Source organism: Geotrypetes seraphini, chromosome 12, assembly GCF_902459505.1.
Source record: "Geotrypetes seraphini chromosome 12, aGeoSer1.1, whole genome shotgun sequence".
NCBI classification, from domain to species: domain Eukaryota; kingdom Metazoa; phylum Chordata; class Amphibia; order Gymnophiona; family Dermophiidae; genus Geotrypetes; species Geotrypetes seraphini.
In genome coordinates this window covers 28,262,494-28,286,177 of record NC_047095.1, presented here as the reverse complement: position 1 = coordinate 28,286,177, position 23,684 = coordinate 28,262,494, and the positions used below count along the sequence as shown (strand labels likewise).

General features: G+C 39.5%; 1 protein-coding gene across 8 annotated transcripts in view; it reads right to left on the bottom strand.

Annotated features, from left to right (window-relative positions):
- The window catches only part of LOC117346714, a 574,004-nt gene that overhangs the window by 51,950 nt on the left and 498,370 nt on the right, over positions 1-23,684 (bottom strand). Inside the window, exon 7 of one of the 8 annotated variants that reach the window (XM_033916749.1) lies at positions 16,871-18,598. The exons of 6 other annotated variants lie outside the window; for them this stretch is intronic. In XM_033916749.1, coding sequence (XP_033772640.1) covers positions 18,523-18,598 — 76 coding nt within the window. In that variant the 3' untranslated portion in view covers positions 16,871-18,522. Of the gene's footprint in view, positions 1-16,870; positions 18,599-18,622; positions 19,325-23,684 lie in introns of those variants that run through there. One more of the 8 variants, XM_033916751.1, reaches the window with a different exon arrangement.

Genomic DNA, 23,684 nt, shown 5'->3' with positions numbered 1-23,684 from the left:
AAAATTTCACTTCCAAGACAGCAACGCATAATATTCAAGCTTTTAACTTTTAAAGCACTCCGTATGGGTCTTTCACTTTACCTCTTTTCTCTAATAATTCGTTACTCTCCAGCAAGCTTGTTAAGATCACTTAATGACCATTGTCTTGTCCTCCCAAATGCTAAGAAGGCTCATCTGGAGACTACTAGACATTCAGCATTTTTGTCTGCAGCCCCTTCATCCTGGAATTCATTGCCATCCTCGTTGAGAACTGAGCTTAATTTTAAAACATTTAAAGGCAACCTAAACACTTGGCTATTTAACCTTGAATAATGTTGCGGTCTTTTTGGAATTTCACTGAAAATCCATCCCAAACCTTTTCCCTTTTCTTAACTTCATTTGACGTTTTAGTGTTGTAAACTGTTTTGACCTGCCAGTTAGAAAAGGTGATATAACAAGAATAAATAATAATAACTAGCTGATTGGGTTAAAAAAAATATAACTATTTTCAAGATAGCTCACATCACATTTATATGGAAATCTTAAAGGAAGGTAGACCCTAGGGCAATACTTCCTGTTTTCTGCTAAAGAAATCTCTCTGCTAAACATCAAAACACAGTTCCAATTATCAACCCTAGATTCTAGGGAGATAAACACTGAAGAACATAAGAACATAAGAATTGCCGCTGCTGGGTCAGACCAGTGGTCCATCGTGCCCAGCAGTTTGCTCACAAGGCGGCCGTTTGGTCAAAGACCAGTGCTCTAAATGAGTCCAGCCTCACATGTGTACATTCCGGTTTAGCAGGAACTTGTCCAACTTTGTGTTGAATCCCTAGAGGATATTTTCCCCTATAACAGCCTCCGGAAGAACGTTCTAGTTTTCTACCACTCTCTGGGTGAAGAAGAACTTCATTAAGTTTGTACGGAATCTATCCCCTTTCAACTTTAGAGAGTGCCCTCTCGTTCTCTCTACCTTGGAGAGGGTGAACAATCTGTCTTTATCTACTAAGTCTATTCCCTTCAGTATTTTGAACGTTTCGATCAATTCCCCTCTCAGTCACCTCTTTTCTTGGGAGAAGAGGCCCAGTTTCTTCAATCTCTTATTGTACGGCAACTTCTCCAGCCCCTTAATCATTTTAGTCACTCTCCTCTGGACCCTTTCAAGTAGTACCATGTCCTTCTTGTACGGCGACCAGTGCTGGACGCAGTACTCCAAGTGAGGGCGCATCATGGCCCAGTACAGCGGCATGATAACCTTCTCCAATCTGTTCGTGATCCCCTTCTTATTCATTCCTAGCATTCTGATAGCCCTTTTCACCGCCGCCGCTCATTGTGCGGATGGCTTCATCGACTTGTCGATAAGAACTCCCAAGTCTCTATCCTGGGAGGTCTCTCCAAGTACCGCCCCGGACATCCTGTACTCGTGCATGAGATTTTTGTTACCGACATGCATCACTTCACACTTATCCACGTTGAACCTCATTTGCCATGTTGATGCCCATTTCTCCAGCTTGATTATGTCATGTTCCAGATCTTCGCAATCCCCCTGTGTCTTCACTAACTCTGAATAACTTTGTATCGTCCACAAATTTAATCACCTCACTCGTCGTACCAATGTCCAGATCATTTATAAAGATGTTGAAAAGCACGGGTCCAAGCACCAAGCCCTGCAGCACCTCACTGGTGACACTCTTCCAATCTGAGTATTGTCCATTTATCCTCACTCTCTGTTTTTTTCTATCCTCCAGCCAGTTTTTAATCTACGTGAGTATTTCACCCTCGATTCCATGGCTCGCAATTTTCCGAAGTAGTCGTTCATGCGGAATCTTGTCGAATGCCTTCTGAAAATCCGGATATACAATGTCGACTGGGTCACCCTTGTCTATCTGCCCGTTTACTCCCTCGAAGAAGTGCAGCAAGTTTGTCAGGCAAGATCTGCCTTTACTGAAACCGTGCTGGCTGGTCCTCACACCCATACATATTATTTTTAAAAGAAAGATGGCGGATTTATGGAAGAGGAAATTCTATAAATTGGCACCTAGACATACGCACCACTTACGCACATCATTGGTGCCATTAAATTGTAGTTATGCTGAATGTGAACTAATGGCCAAATTCTATAAATGGCACCTAAAAATTAGGCACCGACTAGTGCAGCACTAAGTGTGATTGCATAAAATGTTAGTTGCAATTTACAGAATCATGCTTAGCTCTGCCTAAGCAGGCTTAAGCATCACTAGGTGTCCTAACTTTAGGTACACCGTATTTATGCCAGGGTTTTCTTGGCTTAAATACTGGCGCTTAAGTCCAAAATAGGCACCTTCATCTATAACACACCCACAATCTGGCCCTAACCAAGTCTACTTTGAGGAGGTGCCTTGGACCTACCAAGTTAGGTGCCTATCATCCAATTAAGTGCAATTTACGTCAATTATGATATGCTACTTATCAATAATAGGCACAGGTTAAGTCTATTAAGCAATTAAGTTAGGTACCTATATCAGCTAGGCGGACTTTAGAGAAGTGCTATGCTATAAGATAGCGCTTATAGAATATTATCAGTTACAGGTGTCCTACGGTGCATGTAGGCCAAGGATTAAAACCCTTTCTGGAGTTACAAAGAGGCCATTGGAAAAGCGTATCACGCTTTAAATCCAAAAATGTTATAGTTCCTGATGATGATCATTCATTGATCAACTTGCATCCAAGGTACACCAGCTATTTCCTGTTTGTGAGGGCGGTCACCATGTTCTGCTATGTAGTTATTAAAGGCAGACAAAGTTAAATGCAGGAAAATACTGGTGAATTTTGTCTTTAAAAGGTGGCTTTATTCGAAGTGTAATCTATCTCCTTTCTTTGGAATTATTTGACATAAATGGTTGCATCTAAATCTAGGTGTACTTAAGCCAACTTATGCTGGTATTCCAACCTCTAAAGTAGCTCTATTTTCGTTGTTTTAGTAAGACTCATGCATTCAGCACAAACAATTATCACTATATAAGTCTTATCTATCACTACAGACCTCAGTGGTACCACCCATATGTGTATTAAACTTTGTACACATACAGAAACTAAGCACCAGAGTTCTTCATTGGTCTCAATATCTCAACTGTTTTTTAACCTGGCATCTTGTAGCACAGATGTCATTACAGAATTGATACTCAGTGCTTGATATCAGCATGCCTAAATGGAGGCACTAATTTATAAACTTGCCTCTAGAATGTCCTCCCAAACTGAGTGGTACTTAAAAACAGAAGAGATGATAGGATAAGCACAGAGGATCTCTGGTGGTAAAAATGTAAAGAGAGAGTGTAATTTAGCAGCTGGGTCATTGCAGACTGCAAATGCAGTAAGAATCAGAAGACCAAGCGGAAACATCATCATTCATGCAGCCGGGTCTCTCTGGCAGGTTGGAATGAGAGAGTTAATTAGCAGTCAAGTCTGTTTGGCCTGTAGCATCTACAATAAAAATGAGAAATCCTAGTAGAAATGCAGATTTTGATTATCTTGGTCTGTCCGGCATGCTACTCTCTCTCTGTTTACTGAATTAGTGTGGTAGGTTGATGGTGGCAGGATGCTCTCAAGAAATGCCACAGAAATGTAGGAAGCTGGATACTAGTTAAAAGCCAAATTGATTTTGGTGGCTATTTGGATTATTGTGGGATTTTATGGTTTGATATAGGAGGGAAAATAGGCTGAAACTCAACTCAAAAGGGGGGAGGGGTTATTATTCTTCTTCTTTATTCTTGCATGCTCGGTTACTCAGGAAGATGGAGTAGAAGAAGATGGAAAAATTGACTGGCAGCTGAAACATATCCTTGGCAATGTGTACAGGAATAAATGGACAGACTGGATAAACCAGTTGGTCTTTATATTCTTGCTATAAACAACAGTGTTACTATATATAGTACATCACAAGCTTCCCATGAACTCATTCGGCAATTCTTCTTAAGTCTTTCACGGTTCTTCTGCAGTAAGTCTAGATGCCATCAAGAAACTTGCTTATACCCAAACTCCTATTCAGACTCTCAATTGCAATTATCAAATCAGTACAAATAAATGTTTATTAGGTAGAAGCCTATGGATTAAATTTTAATGTACATGTTAATGTTTTTCTGTGTGTGTGAAAGAAAAGTATTGTGGTATGCAATGGGGCTCATTTTCAAACAGCAAAACGTCTAAAATGTATCATAAAGGAGCAGACAGATGCTTTTTTATTTTTTTTGCCAAACCCTTCCAATTCGCTATTTTCAAAACCTATTTTGTAGATGAATTTATATGGTGCTTGTCCTCAGTATGTCTAAATATCAAGGGTGTGTGTTAAGAGGCATGGTTTGGGTGGGACTAGGAGGGCTTATGATTTTGGATGTTTTTTGTCAATCGAACATTTTACAAAACATCCAGGGCACAATTTGGACATTTGGGTCTAGACCTGTTTTAATAATGAATGAATGTGAATAGGGATGATGGAGTGATCGAACCTGATCGATTTTCAGAGGGTTGTGTTTGTGAGGAGCTGATTAAATTAAAGGTAGACAAAGCAATGGGGCCAGGTGGTGTACATTCAAGAGTGCTGAAGGGACTTAGGAAAATTCTGGTAGCTCCGCTGACTGACCTTTTCAATGCTTTTCTGGTACTGGAGGACTGCAGAAGGATGGATGTATTCTCTCTATACAAAAGTGGAAGTAAGGAAGAAATAGGGAATTACAGACCAGTAAGTCTGACTTCTGTGGTAAGCAAATTAATAGAAACACTTTTAAAACAGAGAATGGTGAAGTTTCTGGAATCCGGTGGATTACAGGACCAGAGGCAACATGGATTCACTAGAGGTAAGTCTTGTCAGACAAATCTGATCAATTTCTTTGACTGGGTGACCAGAGAATTGGGTAGAGGGAGTGTCTAAGATATGGTGTATTTAGATTTTAGCAAAGCCTTTGACGGTGTTCTAATAATAAACTGAGTGTCTTCGGGATGGGCCCCAAAGTGACGAGCTGGGTCAGAAATTGGTTGAGTGAAAGATGACAGAGGGTAATGGTTAATGGAGATTACTCTGAGGAAAGGGTAGTTAATTAAAAGTGGTGTTTTTCAAGGTCTTGTTCTTGGGCCTTTTTTTTTTTTTTTTAACATTTTTATACAGAATATTGCTGAAGGGCTGTCACATAAGATTTGCCTCCTTGTGAATGATACCAAAATATGCAATAGATTTGACACCCTGGATGTTGTGAATAACGTGTAGAAAGACCTAGTGAAGTTTGAAGAATGGTCTGAAATTTGGCAGCTAGTATTTAATGCTAAGAAATGCAATGTCAAACATTTGGCCTACAAATGGAACAGTGTAGGGGGTGAAGAACTTATGTGCACAACAAAAAAGCAAGAACAGTATAGGGGTGAAGAACTTATGTGCATGACAAAAAAGCAGGACTTGGGTGTGATTGTATGTGGTGATCTTAAGGTGGCCAAACAGGTTGAAAAGGTGACAGCAAAAGCAAGGATGCTAGGGTACGTACATAGGAAGAGGTACCCTAGCATCCTAGGAAAAAGGAGGTATTGATACCCCTGTATAAGACTCTGGGGAGACCTCATTTAGAATATTGTGTACAATTCTGGAGACCGCACCTTCAAAAAGATATAAAAAGGATGGAGTTGGTCTAGAGCACGGATCTCAAAGTCCCTTCTTGAGGGCCGCAATCCAGTCAGTTTTTCAGGATTTCCCCAATGAATATGCATTGAAAGCAATGCATGCATATAGATCACATGCATATTCATTGGGGAAATCCTGAGAACCCGACTGGATTGCGGCCCTCAAGGAGGGACTTTGAGACCCCTAGCTAGAGGAAGGCTACTAAAATGGTATGTGGTCCTCATCAGAAACCATATGGGGACAGACTTAAAGATCTCAATACTTTGTATACTTTGGAGGAAAGGTGGGAGAGGGGAGATATGATGGAGACATTTAAATACCTTTGTGGTGTAAATGTGCATGAGTCGAGTCTCTTTCATTTGAAAGGAAGCTCTGGAACGAGAGGGCATAGGATTAAGTTAAGAGGTGATAGGCTCAGGGTTAATCTAAGGAAATACTTTTTTACAGAAAGGGTGGGACAGTCTCTTGGAAAAGTGGTGGAAATGGAGATTGTCTGAATCCAAGAAGGCATGGGACAGGCATGTGGAATCTCTTAGAGAGAGGAAGAGATAATGGTTACTGTAGATAGGCAGACCTAGATGGCCATTTAGCCTCTATCTGCCATCGTGTTTCTATGTTAAGTGTTAAAAATGTGCCCAAACTGACCAAATGACCATTGGAAGGATGAAAACAATACACCCCCACACTCCCCCAGTGATCACTCCCCTCTTCCCACCCCCTCCCACTCCCAAAGAAGTGAATGAAACAGTACATACCTTCAGATGTGCTTCAGATGTTATGGCCTGTCCTAATAGAGCAGCAAGCAGGTCTCTGGAGTAGCCTGATGGGCGATGTAATCAACTACAGAGATGGAGACTCGGGCTCATATCCCACTTATGCTGGAATATGTAAGCCTTCCAAAATCTACCTAAATCCCACTGTACCTGCATATAGGTGACACCTGCAGGCATAAGAGCTATTGTTGTGGTATACGATTGGGTCCATTAGGTTTTGAGTGGGTTTTAGAGGACTCACCACATAATATAAGGTGAGATGTGTATCTGGGACATTTTATGTGAAGTTTACTGCTGTGTACCCTGAGGTGCACAACTGCTCTGCTGGGATGTCTGTGTGGCTAGTCTACTATGAATGTTGCCCCCCCCACACACACACACACTACATCCCAATGACTTGTTTTGTGCATTTTTCTTTTGAACGTATTTATTCAAAAGTGGTTCCTAAAGATCTGAAAAATGGCCATTTTTGAAAAAACAAGATAGACATTTTGCACTTTTGAAAATGGACATGTTTGGTGCCAGATTTCTGCAAAACGTCCAAACTCAGATTTGGACGTCAAATCGAAAATGGCCCTCCACATTTTGCTGGTGTGTTTATTAAAAAATGTTAAAAGAAACATCAGTATTCTAATCTAATCTTCTATTTGTAAGTCGCACAAATCTGTTCAAGCTCTAGGCAACTAAAGAGAAAACAGAAAGGAAGGGGAAGGGATGGGGAAAGGCAGGGGAAGGAGAGAGAAGACAGATAACATTAGTTGTCAAAGAGGTAAGTTTTCAGGTTTTTTTTGGAAGGATGTGTAGTTGGCCTCCTTCCTGGTTGCTTCTGGGACGTCGTTCCAGGTTTTTACAAGGTTCCTTGTGGACAGCAGGTTCAACTGAATTCTGTTAAGGATTCTTCTGGATGTAGACCAGGCCATTGAGAATAGCTGGATAAGGGAGGCAGAGTTTCCTTTCAGTATGTTGTGTAGGATGCATGATATTTTGAAGTTTATCCTGGAACCTCAAAAAAAACCTCCAAAGACTCCGAGTCATTCAAAATTCAGCAGTTCGACTGATTTTTGGGTTGAGAAACTGGGACACATTAGTCCCTATTATCAAAAACTTCACTGGCTAACCCCTGGAAGCACGAGTTTTGTTTAAATTTTTTTGCCTTTGTTATAAATCAATTTTTGGCCTGGCCCCTATGTACCTGGTTTCTCAATTTAATCTGGACAGTTCTATTAGGCCCACACGCAGAATTCATATGTTCACCTATCCATCTTTAAAGGACTGCCGCTACAAAAGATTCCTGGACAGAACTCTTGCCTCCCAGGCAGGTAATGGAACGACTGGCTGGGTAACATTATTATGCATTCCTCATCCTACTTCAATTTTAGAAAATCAATAAAAACGAATTTGTTTAATCGATTGTAACTAAGAATCTTATAGTGTATCACTTCTCCCAACCTGTACCTTTATATTCAATGACTTTGTATTGTAATCACTTCCCTGATTGTCCAGCACCTCTTGTTGTAAACCGCCTCGAACTATCGTGGCTTTGGCAGTATATAAAAAATAAAATTATTATTATGTATCTATAGAGGTGCCTTGCGGTGCCTAAGACCACTATGAGCATGGTTAACATTGGAAGTGGCCTTTGGTACTGTTAGGCGCCACTGTAGTTGCAATTCTTGTGAAATGCAGGCACCGCTAATATAGGACTTAAATCCTGGTCAACATTTCAGGCACCTGTCTTTCATGTAGCCTTGATTCTGCAAACGGCATCGTTGTGAGACTGACATGCGAACAGCACTGTGTTTGAAGGCGCCGCCTGAAAATGGCACCGTTTGCAGAATTTAGCCCATACAATTTATTCCCGTCAACTGGATATGCTCCTAAGAATGCCTTATAAAAACAGTATGGACCATTTTCTATAAACAGCACCCTAAGTTAGATGGCAGTAGGCACCCTATTGCTGCCTAACTTATTTGTTTTAATTGTTTCAATTGGCACAGTAATTACATTACATTACATTAGTGATTTCTATTCTGCCATTACCTTGCGGTTCAAGGCAGATTACATCCAAACTAAAACAAAATTACATTCAAAATTTGAAGGAATAGAATAAGCGATGACATAGAATTTTTAAGATAATATATATTGGGTAAAGAGTTACCAAAGGGAAGTGGAGGTCTTTAGGAGATAAGAATAGGATGAAATTATGGGTTTTAGATAACGTTTGGTAGATAAGAGTATTAGAGAGATCTAAGGGTAAATAGAGTGTTGGATATTGGGTTGGGATTGGTTGTGCTGGATAGGTTTTATGTGTTTTTTGAAGAGTATGGTTTTAATGGCTCTCCTGAAGGCTTTGTAGTCTGTAGTCAAAGATAACCTAGAGTGGTGATTTGTCTGTTCAGTTTAGCTGCTTTGGAGGCTATTAGGTTATCATAAAGGTTTTTTTTTTTCGTTTGGCTGTGCCAATTAAAAACAATTAAAACGCCGTTAAAAAAAGTAGACACTAGGAGGCACTTACAAAAAGGCTGCCGAGAATTGCACTTCCAATGGTACCTAGCAACACTTAAAGGCCAAAATAGACATGGTTAATGCCAGAAATGGCCTTAGGCATCACTAGGCTCCATTAGAGGCCTACATTTATGATATCCATCTTTGACGTAGGACTGATCCTGTAAACGGCACTGTTGCATGACTGACACAGATCAGCAGCAATTTTTTAAGCAGCAAACCGATAATGGTACCAACAGAATTTAGACCTATGTGTGTTGTGAAAGTATACACATTTTTAAGCTCTTTGTGGGTGTATGTTTCTTCTCAGGACATCTTGGTGGCTAACTTGATAGTTACCTGGCTAGCTCTCTTTGACAATTGTTTTCATACAAAATAAATTAATCTTACCATATCATTTAACACAACTCATTAATTACCTTACTTAGAAGAGTTTTTATTGTTATGAGATGGCAGTTGGTCAAGGTGAAATGTAAGGGGAGTATGTAGAGGAAATGGTATAATGAAGCATAAGTGTCTGTTATGTTTCTTTGCTATAGAAAGTCACTTTCACTGCTAGGCTTCACATATGATTACCTTGTAACTCTGCAGCATAAAAAATTACTTGATTTTTAAGGAAGTCTTAAACTTGGCTTTTTATGCAGAATTTTAATTGCTGTAGCCACTGATAGAAGTGAGGAATCCTCCGGCTATGTTTTCATCTACTATTATTATTGTAAACATAAAAGGTTATAAGGTGATTTTAGTTATGATTTTACGAGTATATTTAGTTCTTAAGTCATGCTTAGTATACTGGTCATTATTCGGACAACAGTGATCAGAATTTTTTTTAACCACTGACTGATGTGGGCAGAATTGGGCACTGCTATTAATGCCAGGGCATACTAAGGCACCTGCATTGAATATTTAGGACTGACCAGTGAACAGTTTGCTGCCCAGATTTATGTAGATCTCGGCTGAATGTCAGCCAGGATCCACACATCGGGATCAATCATTCTCTCCCCCAAACCCCACCTTGTCCCCTAATTCTGATCCCTCCCAGACCCCACCAGCAATATAGGGACCCTCTTGATTCAGATACTCCCCCTCCCATGCTCAAGTAGATCCCCTGACCTACTTTAACTTTCCTGGGAGTCTTAGTGGGTCATTGGAGCATGCGTAAACCCATTTGCTCCTGCCCCTAGTGGCTGCTTCTCTAAAATGGTGGCTGCAACTGTCGTATATGTCTAATGTACTATCACTAGAGGTTAGTGTTTAACCAAAGTTATGACTGCTGTTTATGTGGTCTTGTTTGGTCGCTTAGCTATTCGGGTGCCAGCACGTCATACTGTCAGCAACTGCATTGCTCCTGGCTTCTGCCTCTAAAACACTCCTCTACCGATAACTTTTTAAATGATATTCAGTGGCACTGACTGGTTAAATGCTGCCGACTATTGGTTACTGGCCCACTGAGCGTGATTTAAGTGGGCAGGGGGAGGGTTGCGCTATATGTTATAGAGGGAATTGAATCAAACAAAATAAACATTCTGCATGACATAGATAGCAATGTGGAATCCATATGGATAGAGATTCCAGGTGTGAAAAGAAGAAATATACAAAATGAGCAGAGAGATGATGAAATGTTTTCAGAGATTAAGAAAGCTGGTACATTGGGCAACAGTATAATAATGGGTGATTTCAATTACACACCTATATATGAAAACAGGAACCCGAACAAGGCTCAAACAATATACTATGGTGGAGTAAAAGACCTCGGTTAATCCTCATGGGTCAGAAAAATCTCCGTAACTAAATAAGACTTCTCAGTGCAAAAATAAATAAAATATATCTGGCTTATAAAGTAAGTAATTCAAGTGTTCACATACACTCAGAATTGTGAGATTTGACCAAGAGCGATAGCTCCTATAGCCAAGCCCAATAAAGTAAGTAATTCAAGTGTTCACATACACTCAGAATTGTGAGATTTGACCAAGAGCGATAGCTCCTATAGCCAAGCCCACCGCCCCATCACTGTGTATGACTTGTTTTAGAAGAAACTTGAAGTGAACATGCTGTTCAAACACTCAAACTAATTTTCAATGGCAAAAAAAGAGAAAAAAATTCCCACTTTACAATTATGTCGACAAGTCCCGACATGGACCATGTTTTGAAATTCTTTCTCAAGGGACCCAGAGGGTGATGTAAACTGCTCAAAATGCCAAAGAACTAAGAGTGGTGTGATTTGGACAAAAAATGTTGTCATCTGTTAATTGAAGTATAAAATGTCACTCACATATAATTAAACAAAAAACATTATTAAAGAACAAATCTGTAATTCAACTCTTCAAAAAGCAGCACAGGAAAAAGATAAAAAGGGTACTTGCCATATGTATAACGTAACTTTACTTCACTGCTTCATTCATATAACGGCTAAAGAGCCGCCGAGTCAACTGCTGACTTAAATATCAAAGTTAAGTGTGCTGACGTAGTCCCAAATAGTTACGTTATACATATGGCAAGTACCCTTTTTATCTTTTTCCTGTGCTGCTTTTTGAAGAGTTGAATTACAGATTTGTTCTTTAATAATGTTTTTTGTTTAATTATATGTGAGTGACATTTTATACTTCAATTAACAGATTACAACATTTTTTGCCCAAATCACACCACTCTTAGTTCTTTGGCATTTTGAGCAGTTTACATCACCCTCTGGGTCCCTTGAGAAAGAATTTCGAAACATGGTCCATGTCGACATAATTGAAAACTAAGTGGGAATTTTTTTCTCTTTTTTGCCATTGAAAATTAGTTTGAGTGTTTGAACAGCATGTTCACTTCAAGTCTCTTCTAAAACAAGTCATACATAGTGATGGGGCGGTGGGCTTGGCTATAGGAGCTATCGCTCTTGGTCAAATCTCACAATTCTGAGTGTATGTGAACACTTGAATTACTTTATAAGCCAGATACAGTAAAACCTTGGATTGCAAGTAACTTGGTTTGCAAGTGTTTTGCAAGACAAGCAAAACATTAAATTTTAACTTGATATACAAGTAAGGTCTTGCAATACAAGTATATACAGTATACACACATCATCACAACGGAGCCAATGGCTCTTCTCTCTCTGACATTTCAAGAGTGTAGTGACTGTTCTAAGCAAGCAAAGTCATACAATACGAGTTCATACAGTATACACGCGTCGCATCATCACAACTGAGCCGATGGTTCGTCTCTCTCTGACGCTGCAGGAGTGTAGTGACTGTTCTAAATGAGCGAGGGCTTGCAATACAAGTACGTATAGTATTTTGTATTAAAGTTTTTGGGTTGTGGAACGAATCGTCTTGAGTTTCCATTATTTCCTAGGGGGAAATTTGCTTTGATATACGAGTGCTTTGGATTACAAGCATGCTTCTGGAACAAATTATGCTTGCAAACTAAGGTTTTACTGTATATATTTTGTTTATTTTTGCACTGAGAAGTCTTATTTAGTTACATAGTATTACTTTGACTTCCTAGCTCTTTAAGCTACGATAGCATATACCCTTTTACTTTATTCAGTGTGACTCGGAAAAATCTCCACCATATGAAAGTTCCATCTCATTTATCCACACAGTATTGGGGAATATTCATTGTCTTCAAGAGGGTTTAACTGTGTTCATAAAAAGCAAAAGGCAAACGCAAACATTCGTATATTTTAAAGAATTTAATCCATTCTGAAAGTACACTTAGCAGCAATCTTTCATACTTTCGCTCCCATAGAGCAGGTAGCAGTCCACAGCTCCTCAACCTTGAAGATTAGAGGGTGACCAATGTTACACCAATTTTTAAAAAGGGTTCCAGGGGAGATCCAGGAAATTATAGACCGGTAAGCCTGACTTCAGTGCTGAGCAAAATAGTGGAAACAATTATAAAAAATAAAATTGTGGAACTTTTAGACAAACATGATTCAATGAGACTGAGTCAGCATGGGTTCAGCCAAGGGAGGTCTTGTCTCACCAATTTGTTTGACTTCTTTGAAGTTGTAAATAAATACCTTGATAAAGGTGAGCTGGTTGATGTAGCGTATCTAGATTTTCAGAAAGCTTTTGACAGAGTTCCTTATGAGAGGCTCCTGAGAAAAATAAAGAGTCATGGGATAGGAGGCAATGTTCAGTTTTGGATTAGGAATTGGTTATCGGACAAAAATATTCAGTTAAATGGCAATTTTTCTCAATGGAGAAGGGTAAATAGTGGATTGCCGCAAGGATCTGTACTGGGACTGGTGTTGTTTAACTTATTTATAAATGATCTGGAAATTGAAATGATTAGTAAGGTGATTACATTTACAGATGACACTAAAACTGTTCAAAGTTGTTATAACACATGTGGACTGTGAACAATTACAGGCAGAACTTAGGAAATTAGAAGTCTGGGCATCCAAATGGCAGATGAAATTTAATGTGGACAAATACAAAGTGATGTACATTAGAAAGAATAACACAAATCATAGTTACCAGATGCTAGGGTCCATCTTGAGGGCCAGCCCTTGAAAAAAGTCTGGGTGTCTTTGTAGACTATATGCTGAAACCTTCTGCCCAATGTGCGGCAGTAACCAAAAAAGCAAACAAGATGCTAGGAATTATTAGAAATGGGATAGTAAACCAGACTAAATGTTATAATGCCTCTGTATCGTTCCATGGTACGACTTCACCTTGCTTTCTGTCTTTTCTTATAACACCATGTTCTCAATATTTCACAATTCGGTTGGTACAGTACTCCATTGCACTGGGTATGCCACATGAAAAACACTGGATTAATATTCATCAAGCCTGGCTTTATGAAACGATGGAACATTTAGTAAATGTTTATCTGCAGCAATCACAAAGATGATAAATCCATAGCATACAGGCCAAGACAAGAGGATTTGTGTGTGTGTGTGGCGGGGGGGGAGGGTGGGCACTCATTATTCAGTGTTTTATATACTAAAGTCAAGCTCTTGAACTGGACTTGCCATACTATAGGGAGCCGGTGTAAAGCAGACGATATGAAAGAAATATGGTTATGCTTGGAATGAACAAATATCAACCTTGGTGTCACATTTTGAGTAGCCTGCAATGCTTGTAGCACAGATAAAGGCCAACCAAGAGACAAGAAATCATGTAATCTCCTCATCAATCTCAATTTATAAAACAGAGTAGTTTTTAAGACATTTTTTGACTGTGAATGGAAAAAGAAAGCAGTCTGAGAGAACTCCAACATAATGGAACTCTTTTGATATGGGATTTATCATTCATCATTTATTTGAACGTGCTGGATCTCCTTATCTGATGACCAGGTCAAAAACAGTTTACATATTAAAATAAAGATTGATAGGAACTCCATAATAAGATAGGAAAGAAAACACAGCATACCAAAATATTAAGACACAGATCATACATGCAATAGAGACAACAGGTTTCCATTTAACCACAGGGAGGATCCCTTAACTGCTTAACTTATTCAGTCATTTTGCATTTATATTTACGCAAATAATATTCTACTACTCTTTCCCCTAAAACCCTCCAATTTGGACCTGTTTCCTCTTCAGTCCTGTCTGGCCCAAATTGACAACTAGTTTTCTACCAATTGTTTAGTTCTCAGCCTTTCCAAATCAGTTGCTTTTGAGGTCACTGGCCAATCTTACTCTCCACCTACTGCACCCTGATCAAAAACATGGTATAGAATACAGTCATATAAGATTCCTATCTCATGCTCACAGTTCTGATCATGTTTCCTCTCTCCTTGATCAACACCATTGGCTTCCCATCACTTTTTGGATCTATTTTAAGATCCTTATCCTTGTCTTTAAAGTCCTACATACTAGCAACCCTTTCCATCTTTCTGTGCTTATTTCTCCTTATGTCCCTGACAGGTTCCTATGCTCCGCTATTGCATCTCGTCTAATTGTGACCCCCTTTATCTGTCCATGTCATTCAGTCTTTCTTTATCACCTCTAATCTTTGGGATGTGCTCCCATTAGAACTTTGTTCTGCCCAAATGTTTTCTTCTTTCTGGACTCTTCTCAAAACTCATCTTTGTACGTTACCTTTTCCTTTTGTGATGGAAGCCTCAGTCTCATTGACCCTGGTTTCAGAGTTAATCTCCTTCTCTGTTTGTGCTATCCCTCTTTTCCTAATGTTATGACTTATTGTTTTTACTTTGTAGACTGCTCTGTATGTATGGAAGGGCAGAATATCAAGTCAGCAATAAAATAAACTAAATAAAGCCCCAACAGTTCTGCCCAGCAAGCGGCCTCGGCCAAACACTTGTATAAAAAAAAATTAAGCCTTCAACATTTGCCCAAAACTGCTGGGACTAGGCCTCCATTTGCAGTAATCACGGATGATCATTACAGAAAAAGTATGATTTCTAAAACCCAGCAGATATAAAATCTTCACTGCAAATTTGCTATCTGGGACTGCAGTTCACATCCTGCATGTAAGCTTCCAATTTAGAAACATGATGGCAGATAAAGGCCAAATGGCCCATCCATTCTGCCCATCTGCAGTAACCATTATCTCCTCCTCTCCCTATTGGCTAAGGCTCTTAACATTTGCATCTCCTCTTTCTATAGGCTAAGGCTCTGTGCACCTGCATTGTGATGTCATAGAGCTGCCCATCTGCAGTAATCATTATCTCTTCCTCTCTCTAAGAAATCCCATGTGCCTATCCCAGGCTTTCTTGAATTCAGACACAGTCTCTGTCTCCACCACCGAATCCAGGAGACTGTTCCACGCATCTACCACCCTTTCTGGTAAAAAAGTATTTCCTTAGATTACTCCGGAGCCGATCACCTCTTAACTGAAAACTGTTTAGAAAACAAAAAACTTATTTTGTAAACAGTCTTCAGTCCTACTCTCATTTTAACAACCAAGATCACAATTATTTAGTTAGAACTTGGGATTCCTATTATTCTGACCATGACAGGTTAGGTTTATTATAATTTCTATTGTTCATATTGTAGGTTTGGGCATCAGAATGTTTATAAGCAAATTTGGAACAAATATAATCAAGAATCCAATATTAATGACTATATTGTTGACAAATACACCATAATCCAATATATGCTTATTTATCCAAAAATAGTGTATGGCCAATGCCATGTTAATTAATGTAAATTATCTTGGTTAATAATGTCTTCAGAGAGTGTATGAGATGTTCTGGACATCACTGTTCATCTCAATGCTCTGAACATTCAAGATAACCAGTTCCCAACACTGAACTATTTATTTTCAATTCTTAGAATTCAGATTAATGCTGAAATATTAGTGTTTATTAATCATGGCAAATGCATAATTAGCAATAAAGATTATTGGTTAAACAGCAACATTGACACAGCTACCTATTGTGTTTATTTCACAGTTTCATGTCTGGCCAAGAGCACACCATAAAATATCACACCTGCCCACTTGTTCCTACTACTATTTATTATTTCTATAGCGCTGAAAGGCGTACGCAGCGCTGTACATTTTTTTTTTTTTATGCTTAAATCTTTTATTGATTTTTCAATTTAAATTTCAAGTATTACACTTGTACAGAAAGCAATAATAGAATAGATATCAATTATACAGTAAATATAATTCACAAATTAACAAATTTTACTATTTATGCTCAAGTCCTCAACTTAGGATCCAAGAGTCAAAGAAAATTGGTGAAAAATAGAAGAAATTAATAATAATATATAAGAAACTGAAAGCTATAGCACTGAAATGAGGTCATCAATAATCAAATTTAGGGTTCAAAGGTTGTTGAATTCAGACGAGACATTGCCACAAAGTTTGTCAATTGGGATGGTTCAAAAAACACATATTTGAGAGTACGGTAATACACAATACATTTACACGGATGTCTCAAATAAAAAGTCGCCCCCAAGGATAAAACCCCAGGTTTCAAAAGCAGAAATTCACGGCGGCGCCTTTGCGTCTCCCGTGCCAAGTCTGGAAACATTTGTATTTTGTGACCAAGGAAACTTTTCTGTCTATTTTTAAAGTAAAGTTTTAACAACCATGTTTTATCAATTGGCAAAGCTAAAGTAATAATCATAGTGGCAGATGATGTTAAGTCCTTCTCAGATGTCTCTAAGATTTGTGAAATATTTAAGGGTTCTCGGTCTGGAGATTTTACTTTTTGTTGTTGGTTTCGTTCTTTATCAGGCAAATAATAAACCCGTGAAAATGGTGGTAATGAATCTTCAGCGCGCTGTACATTTTAACATACAATAGACAGTATAGTGTGAATTGAATTCGTGCTTGCATTGGCAACCAGTGTGAGCCAACATTTCAGCCATTATGCTGTAGCTTTCTTCAGTGAGGTCTGCAGTGTGTCTTTATATTTAGTGGGTCAAAGGATCTGATTGAGAATAGGGTAATCTGTTGGTCATGAATTTGGTTTTTGGCAGGAAAGTTTGTTGGAAATCCAAGTTTGAATATTGGCGGGAGCGTTTGTGGACCCAATTTTTAAATTCTGGAGAGTCTGAGGTCCCACAGAATTTAAAAGTGGGGGCAAGTACAGGTGGGTACAGTAAGTTTGGGGTGGGTTTTGGAGGGCTCACCATACAATATAAGCAAGTTACAGGAACATCTGTACATGGGACTTTTTATGTGGCATTCATAGAGTTGCCCCTCTGCTATGCTCAGGTGTCTGAACAGTTTGCTAAGAATGCTGGCTGCCTGGACGTCAGGAAAGCTTGCTTTTCTATGTTTTTCAAGAGGACAACTTTATATTAGAGAATGGCCAACAAAGGGAGACGTAGTAAGGGCCAAAACATCTAAATAAGTTATTATTTTTTAAAAAGATAATACATCTTGCAGTTTTGAAAATTAACATTTTCTCTTCTGGATTTCTGGACATCTTTTCCAAAACGTCCAAACACAGACTTAGACATCCTATCGAAAATGGCCTTCCACAGCACTGCCACCATCAGCATAAATGCTTTTATATAATTGCTTGAACATTCTTCTTCTGCAAATGTATATGAATTTTTTACCTTTTTTTCAGAACTGCAACAATAACGATGGAATGCAACTTGCACCAGAATATGAAATTCTCTGCAGATTAGACCAAACTTGCTGCCTTCTTTTTGTTGTTACATAGCCATAGCCATTTTCCAAGTCTCATTTATCACCCCGACAGGATTCCTTTGCTTTTCAAATGAACCAAAGAATATTGAAACCTGCTCTTATTGTCTATAATTGTATGCTTAGCTCGGTGAAAGCTTTTGATTCTTACAACCTTGCTCTAATATGAACGTCGGAAAACATTCTTTCAATAAATGGCTCTTTGTATACAAAATCTTGTTCCACAAAAAAAATAAAAAATAAAATTACATTACCAAAAAAAAAAAAAATTCTACAGACACACTGAAACAATATCATCCGAAAGGCTCGTTAACAACTCAGTCCACATACATCTCATAGACATTTATCTTGGTAAATTAGCCATGCTCAAATTTACCCATCTTTGCATGGAGCACTACAGAGCTGGAATAGCGAGAGCCATTTCTGTGGATGTATATATAGGTCGGGGGAATAAGACAGCTTGCATACATGGGATTTTATATATACGCATGCTATTTTGTCCCCACTTGGATGCTCACACTAATTGTAGGAGGAAAAAGTACATGGACCCTTTTAGCTATTAATTTTCAAATGGAAATATTGCAAGTGGTTTCTCTTTGAAAGCTGATTGCAATTCAATTGGGTTAAACATGACCCTGCAATTTAAAAACAGAACAGATTATCAATAATTTCTTTTCCCCCATGTCTAACAATAAGTAACACAGCTCTGCACAATCAATAGTTTTCTATGATCATTTTTGGTACATATCTAGCAAATTTTTAAAAACTATATCAGTGTGCAGCTATAAAGGATAGCAGATTCAGTTATTTCAGCATGTTGAACAAAGAAAATGATTTTTGAAATCCCCATGGGTATCAAGTACAACGTTCCCATGGATCTATAAATAAGTTTTCATAATTTGGACTGGCAGCATGGGTACTTCCATACTGAGGGATACTTTAAATGCAAATTTGGTGCTAGCAACCATACTCGGGAATTTCAGAATTAACTCTCCACATGTAACTTGCCAGTTCTGCTCCTTGTGACATGCCAACCTATGAAACAACTCAGGCACCTTAATCCATGGAGGAAAGGACAATTTCCAGCAACATAGAATTGGAGCAGCAAAAAGTCTATTTTACTCTTTGGGACTTTGCTAGGTACTTGTGACCTGGGTTAGGCCACTGTTGGAAGAAGGACACTGGGCTTGATGAACCTTCAGTTTGTTCCAGGGTGGAGATGTTTATGTACTTAAACTAATCTTATTCAGGTGATTGTTCAGGTGATTGTTCAGATATCGTCACCCCAGTCCATAAAAATGTGATCTTGCAGCTTAGCTGGGCCCTAACCATATTGGGATGTTTTATGGAAGTGTTCCATCCTGTGGGCAAGGAGTAGAAGATTAGCTTCTGACATAGGAGACTCTCACAAGGCAGGAGCTTTGCAGGCACGAGCCTTGCAAGAAAGGAACAGAGAAAAGAGAGAAAAGACGAGAAATATGCTGCTTCCCCAAGTCGTACACAGGCTTTCTGCACGTTGATTTCTGTTTCACTTGGAAAACAGCTGCAGGTGTCCTCTAATTATAACACTGTTTTCAAAAATATCAACTGTCATATTTAATTTGCTAACATTTCCCATGTAGCCCTTCTAGAACAACACTCTCCTTTCATTGCAAATTTAGTACTGTGGTTTCTTACATTTGAGCTTGCCAAATGATACATTATTTAAAAGTTAAATGTTATTAAAAAAACCAACCTAGATTCTTAATTCACTAATGATTTAGAAGACTCATGGCGTTATTCCATATTGTTGATACTCAAAATGGTAGAACAGTTACAATAAGGAAAACACATCAAAGATCCTTTGGTCCACTGTTAAGTAGTTTCCATTTAATAATAATAATGAACATATAATCAAAATGTACAAAATGACTCGAAGAGAAAGATCATGAAGGAATGAAATGGATAATGCGTGAAATAGTTCTACATCTATCTACATATTAGAATGGCACTTTTGTTATTTTGAATCTCTGATCCTAGCAGTTGTTTTACTTTGGAGGTTGTTACAATTACATCTCTCACACTCATTTATAAGAGGCTATTGAAAGGTTCTCAGCCCAACCCAAGAAGAGAATGATGTGGAGCCATGAAACTTGCACTTTTCTTGACACTTTTCATTTCATTTCATATTATTGCAGCAAAAAGTGTCAAGAAAGTGTGCAATAACTTGTACATTTCATGGCTCCACATCATTCTCTTCATGGTTGGGATGAGAACTTTTCAGTGGTCCCTTGTAATGGATGCCTGGAATGCGTTCCCGAGAGAGGTGGGAGAGGGTAGTGGATGCCTGGAATGCGCTCCCGAGAGAAGTGGTGGAGAGTAAAACTGTGACTGAATTCAAAGAAGCGTGGGATGAACACAGAGGATTTAGAATCAGAAAAATAATATTAAATATTGAACTAAGGCCAGTACTGGACAGACTTGCATGGTCTGTGTCTGTATATGGCCGTTTGGTGGAGGATGGGCTGGGGAGGGCTTCAATGGTTGGGAGGATGGAGGCCGTTTGGTGGAGGATGGGCTGGAGTAAGTCTTAACAGAGATTTCGGCAGTTGGAACCCAAGCACAGTTCCGGGTAAAGCTTTGGATTCTTGCCCAGAAATAGCTAAGAAGAAAAAATTTAAATTGAATCAGGTTGGGCAGACTGGATGGACCATTCGGGTCTTTATCTGCCGTCATCTACTATGTTACTATGTAACAGAATAGTGTTATACCCCTCAGGCAGGCAGTAAACTGCCGAAAGATGGCTCATATCAAGACTTTGCAGAGTTGGTGCTTTGTTATTAAAATCATTTTTTCATCCCTTGGTTTCTGGAATTTCTTTGGTCTGCCCCCTACTTTTTTTTGAATCCTTTTTATGTGGGATTCTGTGGATTACAGGTCCGGAGGCAACATGGATTCACTAGAGGTAGGTCGTCAGACAAATCTGATCAATTTCTTTGACTGGGTGACCAGAGAATTGGATAGAGCAGGGGTGTCAAAGTCCCTCCTCGAGGGCCGCAATCCAGTCGGGTTTACAGGATTTCCCCAGTGAATATGCATGAGTTCTATTTGCATGCACTGCTTTCATTGTATGCTAATAGATCTCATGCATATTCATTGGTGAAATCCTGAAAACCCGACTGGATTGCGGCCCTTCAGGAGGGACTTTGACACCCCCAGGGAGTGCGCTAGATGTAGTATATTTAGATTTTAGCAAAGTCTTTGACAGTGTTCCACACAGATGTGTAATAAATAAACTGAGTGCCCTCGGGATGGGTCCCAAAGTGACGGGCTGGGTCAAGAACTAGCTGAGTAAATGGGCCATTTGGCCTTTATCTGCCATCATGTTTCTATGTTTCTTAGTCTTGTTAACCATTCCCTTTTAAATAATTTCTAGCATTAATTCCTAGCATGTTGTTTGCTTTTTTGGGCCGCTGCCGCATATTGGGTGGAAGGTTTCATTGTATTGTCTACAATGACACCCAGATCTTTTTCTTGGGCATTGGCTCCCAAGGTTCCCACATGAACTATATAGTAACTGGGTGCTCCAACCATCGTATCACAGAAATAACACAAAGTCGGGACTTACAAGGGGGTGCTGAACAGATCTCAGCCCAACCAAGAAGAGAATGACGTGGCTATGGTTCAATCGATGATTCTAAAACAATGTCAGAATATAGAATTTTGTTTCTGCAAATTGGCACTTAACTATATATGATAACACTCTTCAGCTACAGTGGCAAAATAATGCTCAGAATTTAGGAATCTGGTTGGTTAGGTTGAGAACTTTTTGGCACCCCCATTGTATTGGGATACTTTTTTACACAATGCCACAACAACTAGTCATGGAAGAATATTTACAAAACATACGTTTAAGTCCGATGTGGAAATATGGTGCTAAACATTTAAAGTTCAGCAGTAAGAAAATGCCTATTTTCAAAAAGGCAAACCACCATACGTCTAGAATTTATTTTTTTTTTTCTGAAAATTCTCTATCTGGACATCCAGTCCATTGAGATGCCTAGACCGCCAGAATGTCTATCTTTATACCACATATTTTTATCAAAATGTCATCCAAGTCCCAAATGCCCAGAACAAGACCATTTGGACATGGGAGGGCCCAATCCTGTAATGGACTGAACACCCAGCCATGACAACAGAGCAGTAGGGCACCTTAGAGGGCACTGCTGTGAACTTCACATAAAGGGTACCAGAAAAACAACTCACCAAAACCCACTATACCCACCTGCCTACAACCCCAATTGCCCTTATGGCTGCAGGTGACACCTATATGGCAGTAGAGTAGGATTTTTGAGGGACTCGCATGTTCCACCATGAATGTAGTGGCTAGAGTGGCTTATGGGACCTGCAACTCCTCTCTATGGTTCACTAGCCCATCCACCAGGCTACTTAAGGCACCTGTATGCTACTAGGTTTTCCTATTCCAGGTGCTGATGTTCTAGAGGTATGCACGTTTGTATTCTGATTTTGTGGGTGTGAGGGAGTCCATGAGAACTGGGGGAGTGTTGTGGTGTCTTACCTTGATGCATGCAGTGGCCATCTGGTCAGTTTGGGCACCTAGACCCTTCTAAAACAGGTCTAGTTCCAAATGTATAAGTTCTGTCCAGGATGTACTACTACTACTACTACTTATAACTTATATAGCGCTGAAAGGCATAAGCAGCGCTGAACATTTTGACATTTATAGATGGTCCCTGCTTGGAAGAGCTTTCAATCTAACTTGGACAGACAGATATGACATATAGGGTTGGGGATGCAGAACCCAAGGTGAGAGGAGTTAGGAGTCGAAAGCACTCTCAAACAGGTGGGCTTTTAACTGGGCTTTGAACACTGCCTGAGACAGAGCCTTCCTTAGGGATTTGGGCAGCTTGTTCCAAGCATATGGTGCAGCAAGGTAGAAGGGACGGAGTCTGGAGTTGGCAGCTGAAGAGCGGAGCTCACGGGTAGGGGAGGGGGGGGGGAAATCATAGGGGGAGATAAGTGAAGAGAAATAGTGGTGGGCAGTTGAGTGAGTGCATTTGTAGGTCATTAAGAGGAGTTTGAATTGTATTCGGAAACAGATTGGGAGCTAATGAAGTGACTTTAGGAGAGGGGTAACATGAGTATAATGGCTCTCCCAGAATATAAGTCGTGCAGCCGAATTCTGCACAGATTGGAGGGGAGCGAGATGGCTAAGCGGAAGGCCTAAGAGTAGCAAGTTTCAGTAGTCTAAGCGTGAGGTGATGAGGGCATGGATAAGTGTTTTCATAGTGTGTTCAGAGAGGAAGGGTCAGATTTTGGTAATATTATAAAGGAAGAAGTGGTTGTATCTGGGCAGTAAAGGAGAGAGAGAGGAGTCAAAGAAGACCCCAAGATTATGAGCAAACAAAACAGGAAGGATGAGAGTGTTGACCACAGAGACGGAGAACGAGGGAAGTGGGAGGAGGGTTTGGGCAGGAAAACGAGCAGCTCTGTTTTATTCATATTTAGCTGAGATTCTGGTGTGGGTTTCAATAGAGATATTTTGCGCAGAGAGGTAGATCTGGGAGTCGTCAGCATAGAGGTGATACTGGAAGCTGTGTGAGGAGATCAGTGCTCCAAGTAAGCAAGTGCAGAGAGTTAGCATAAAAGGGAAATTCTCGGACTGGGTGAAAGTGACTAGTGGAGTGCCCCAGGGCTCGGTTCTTGGGCCTATTTTGTTCA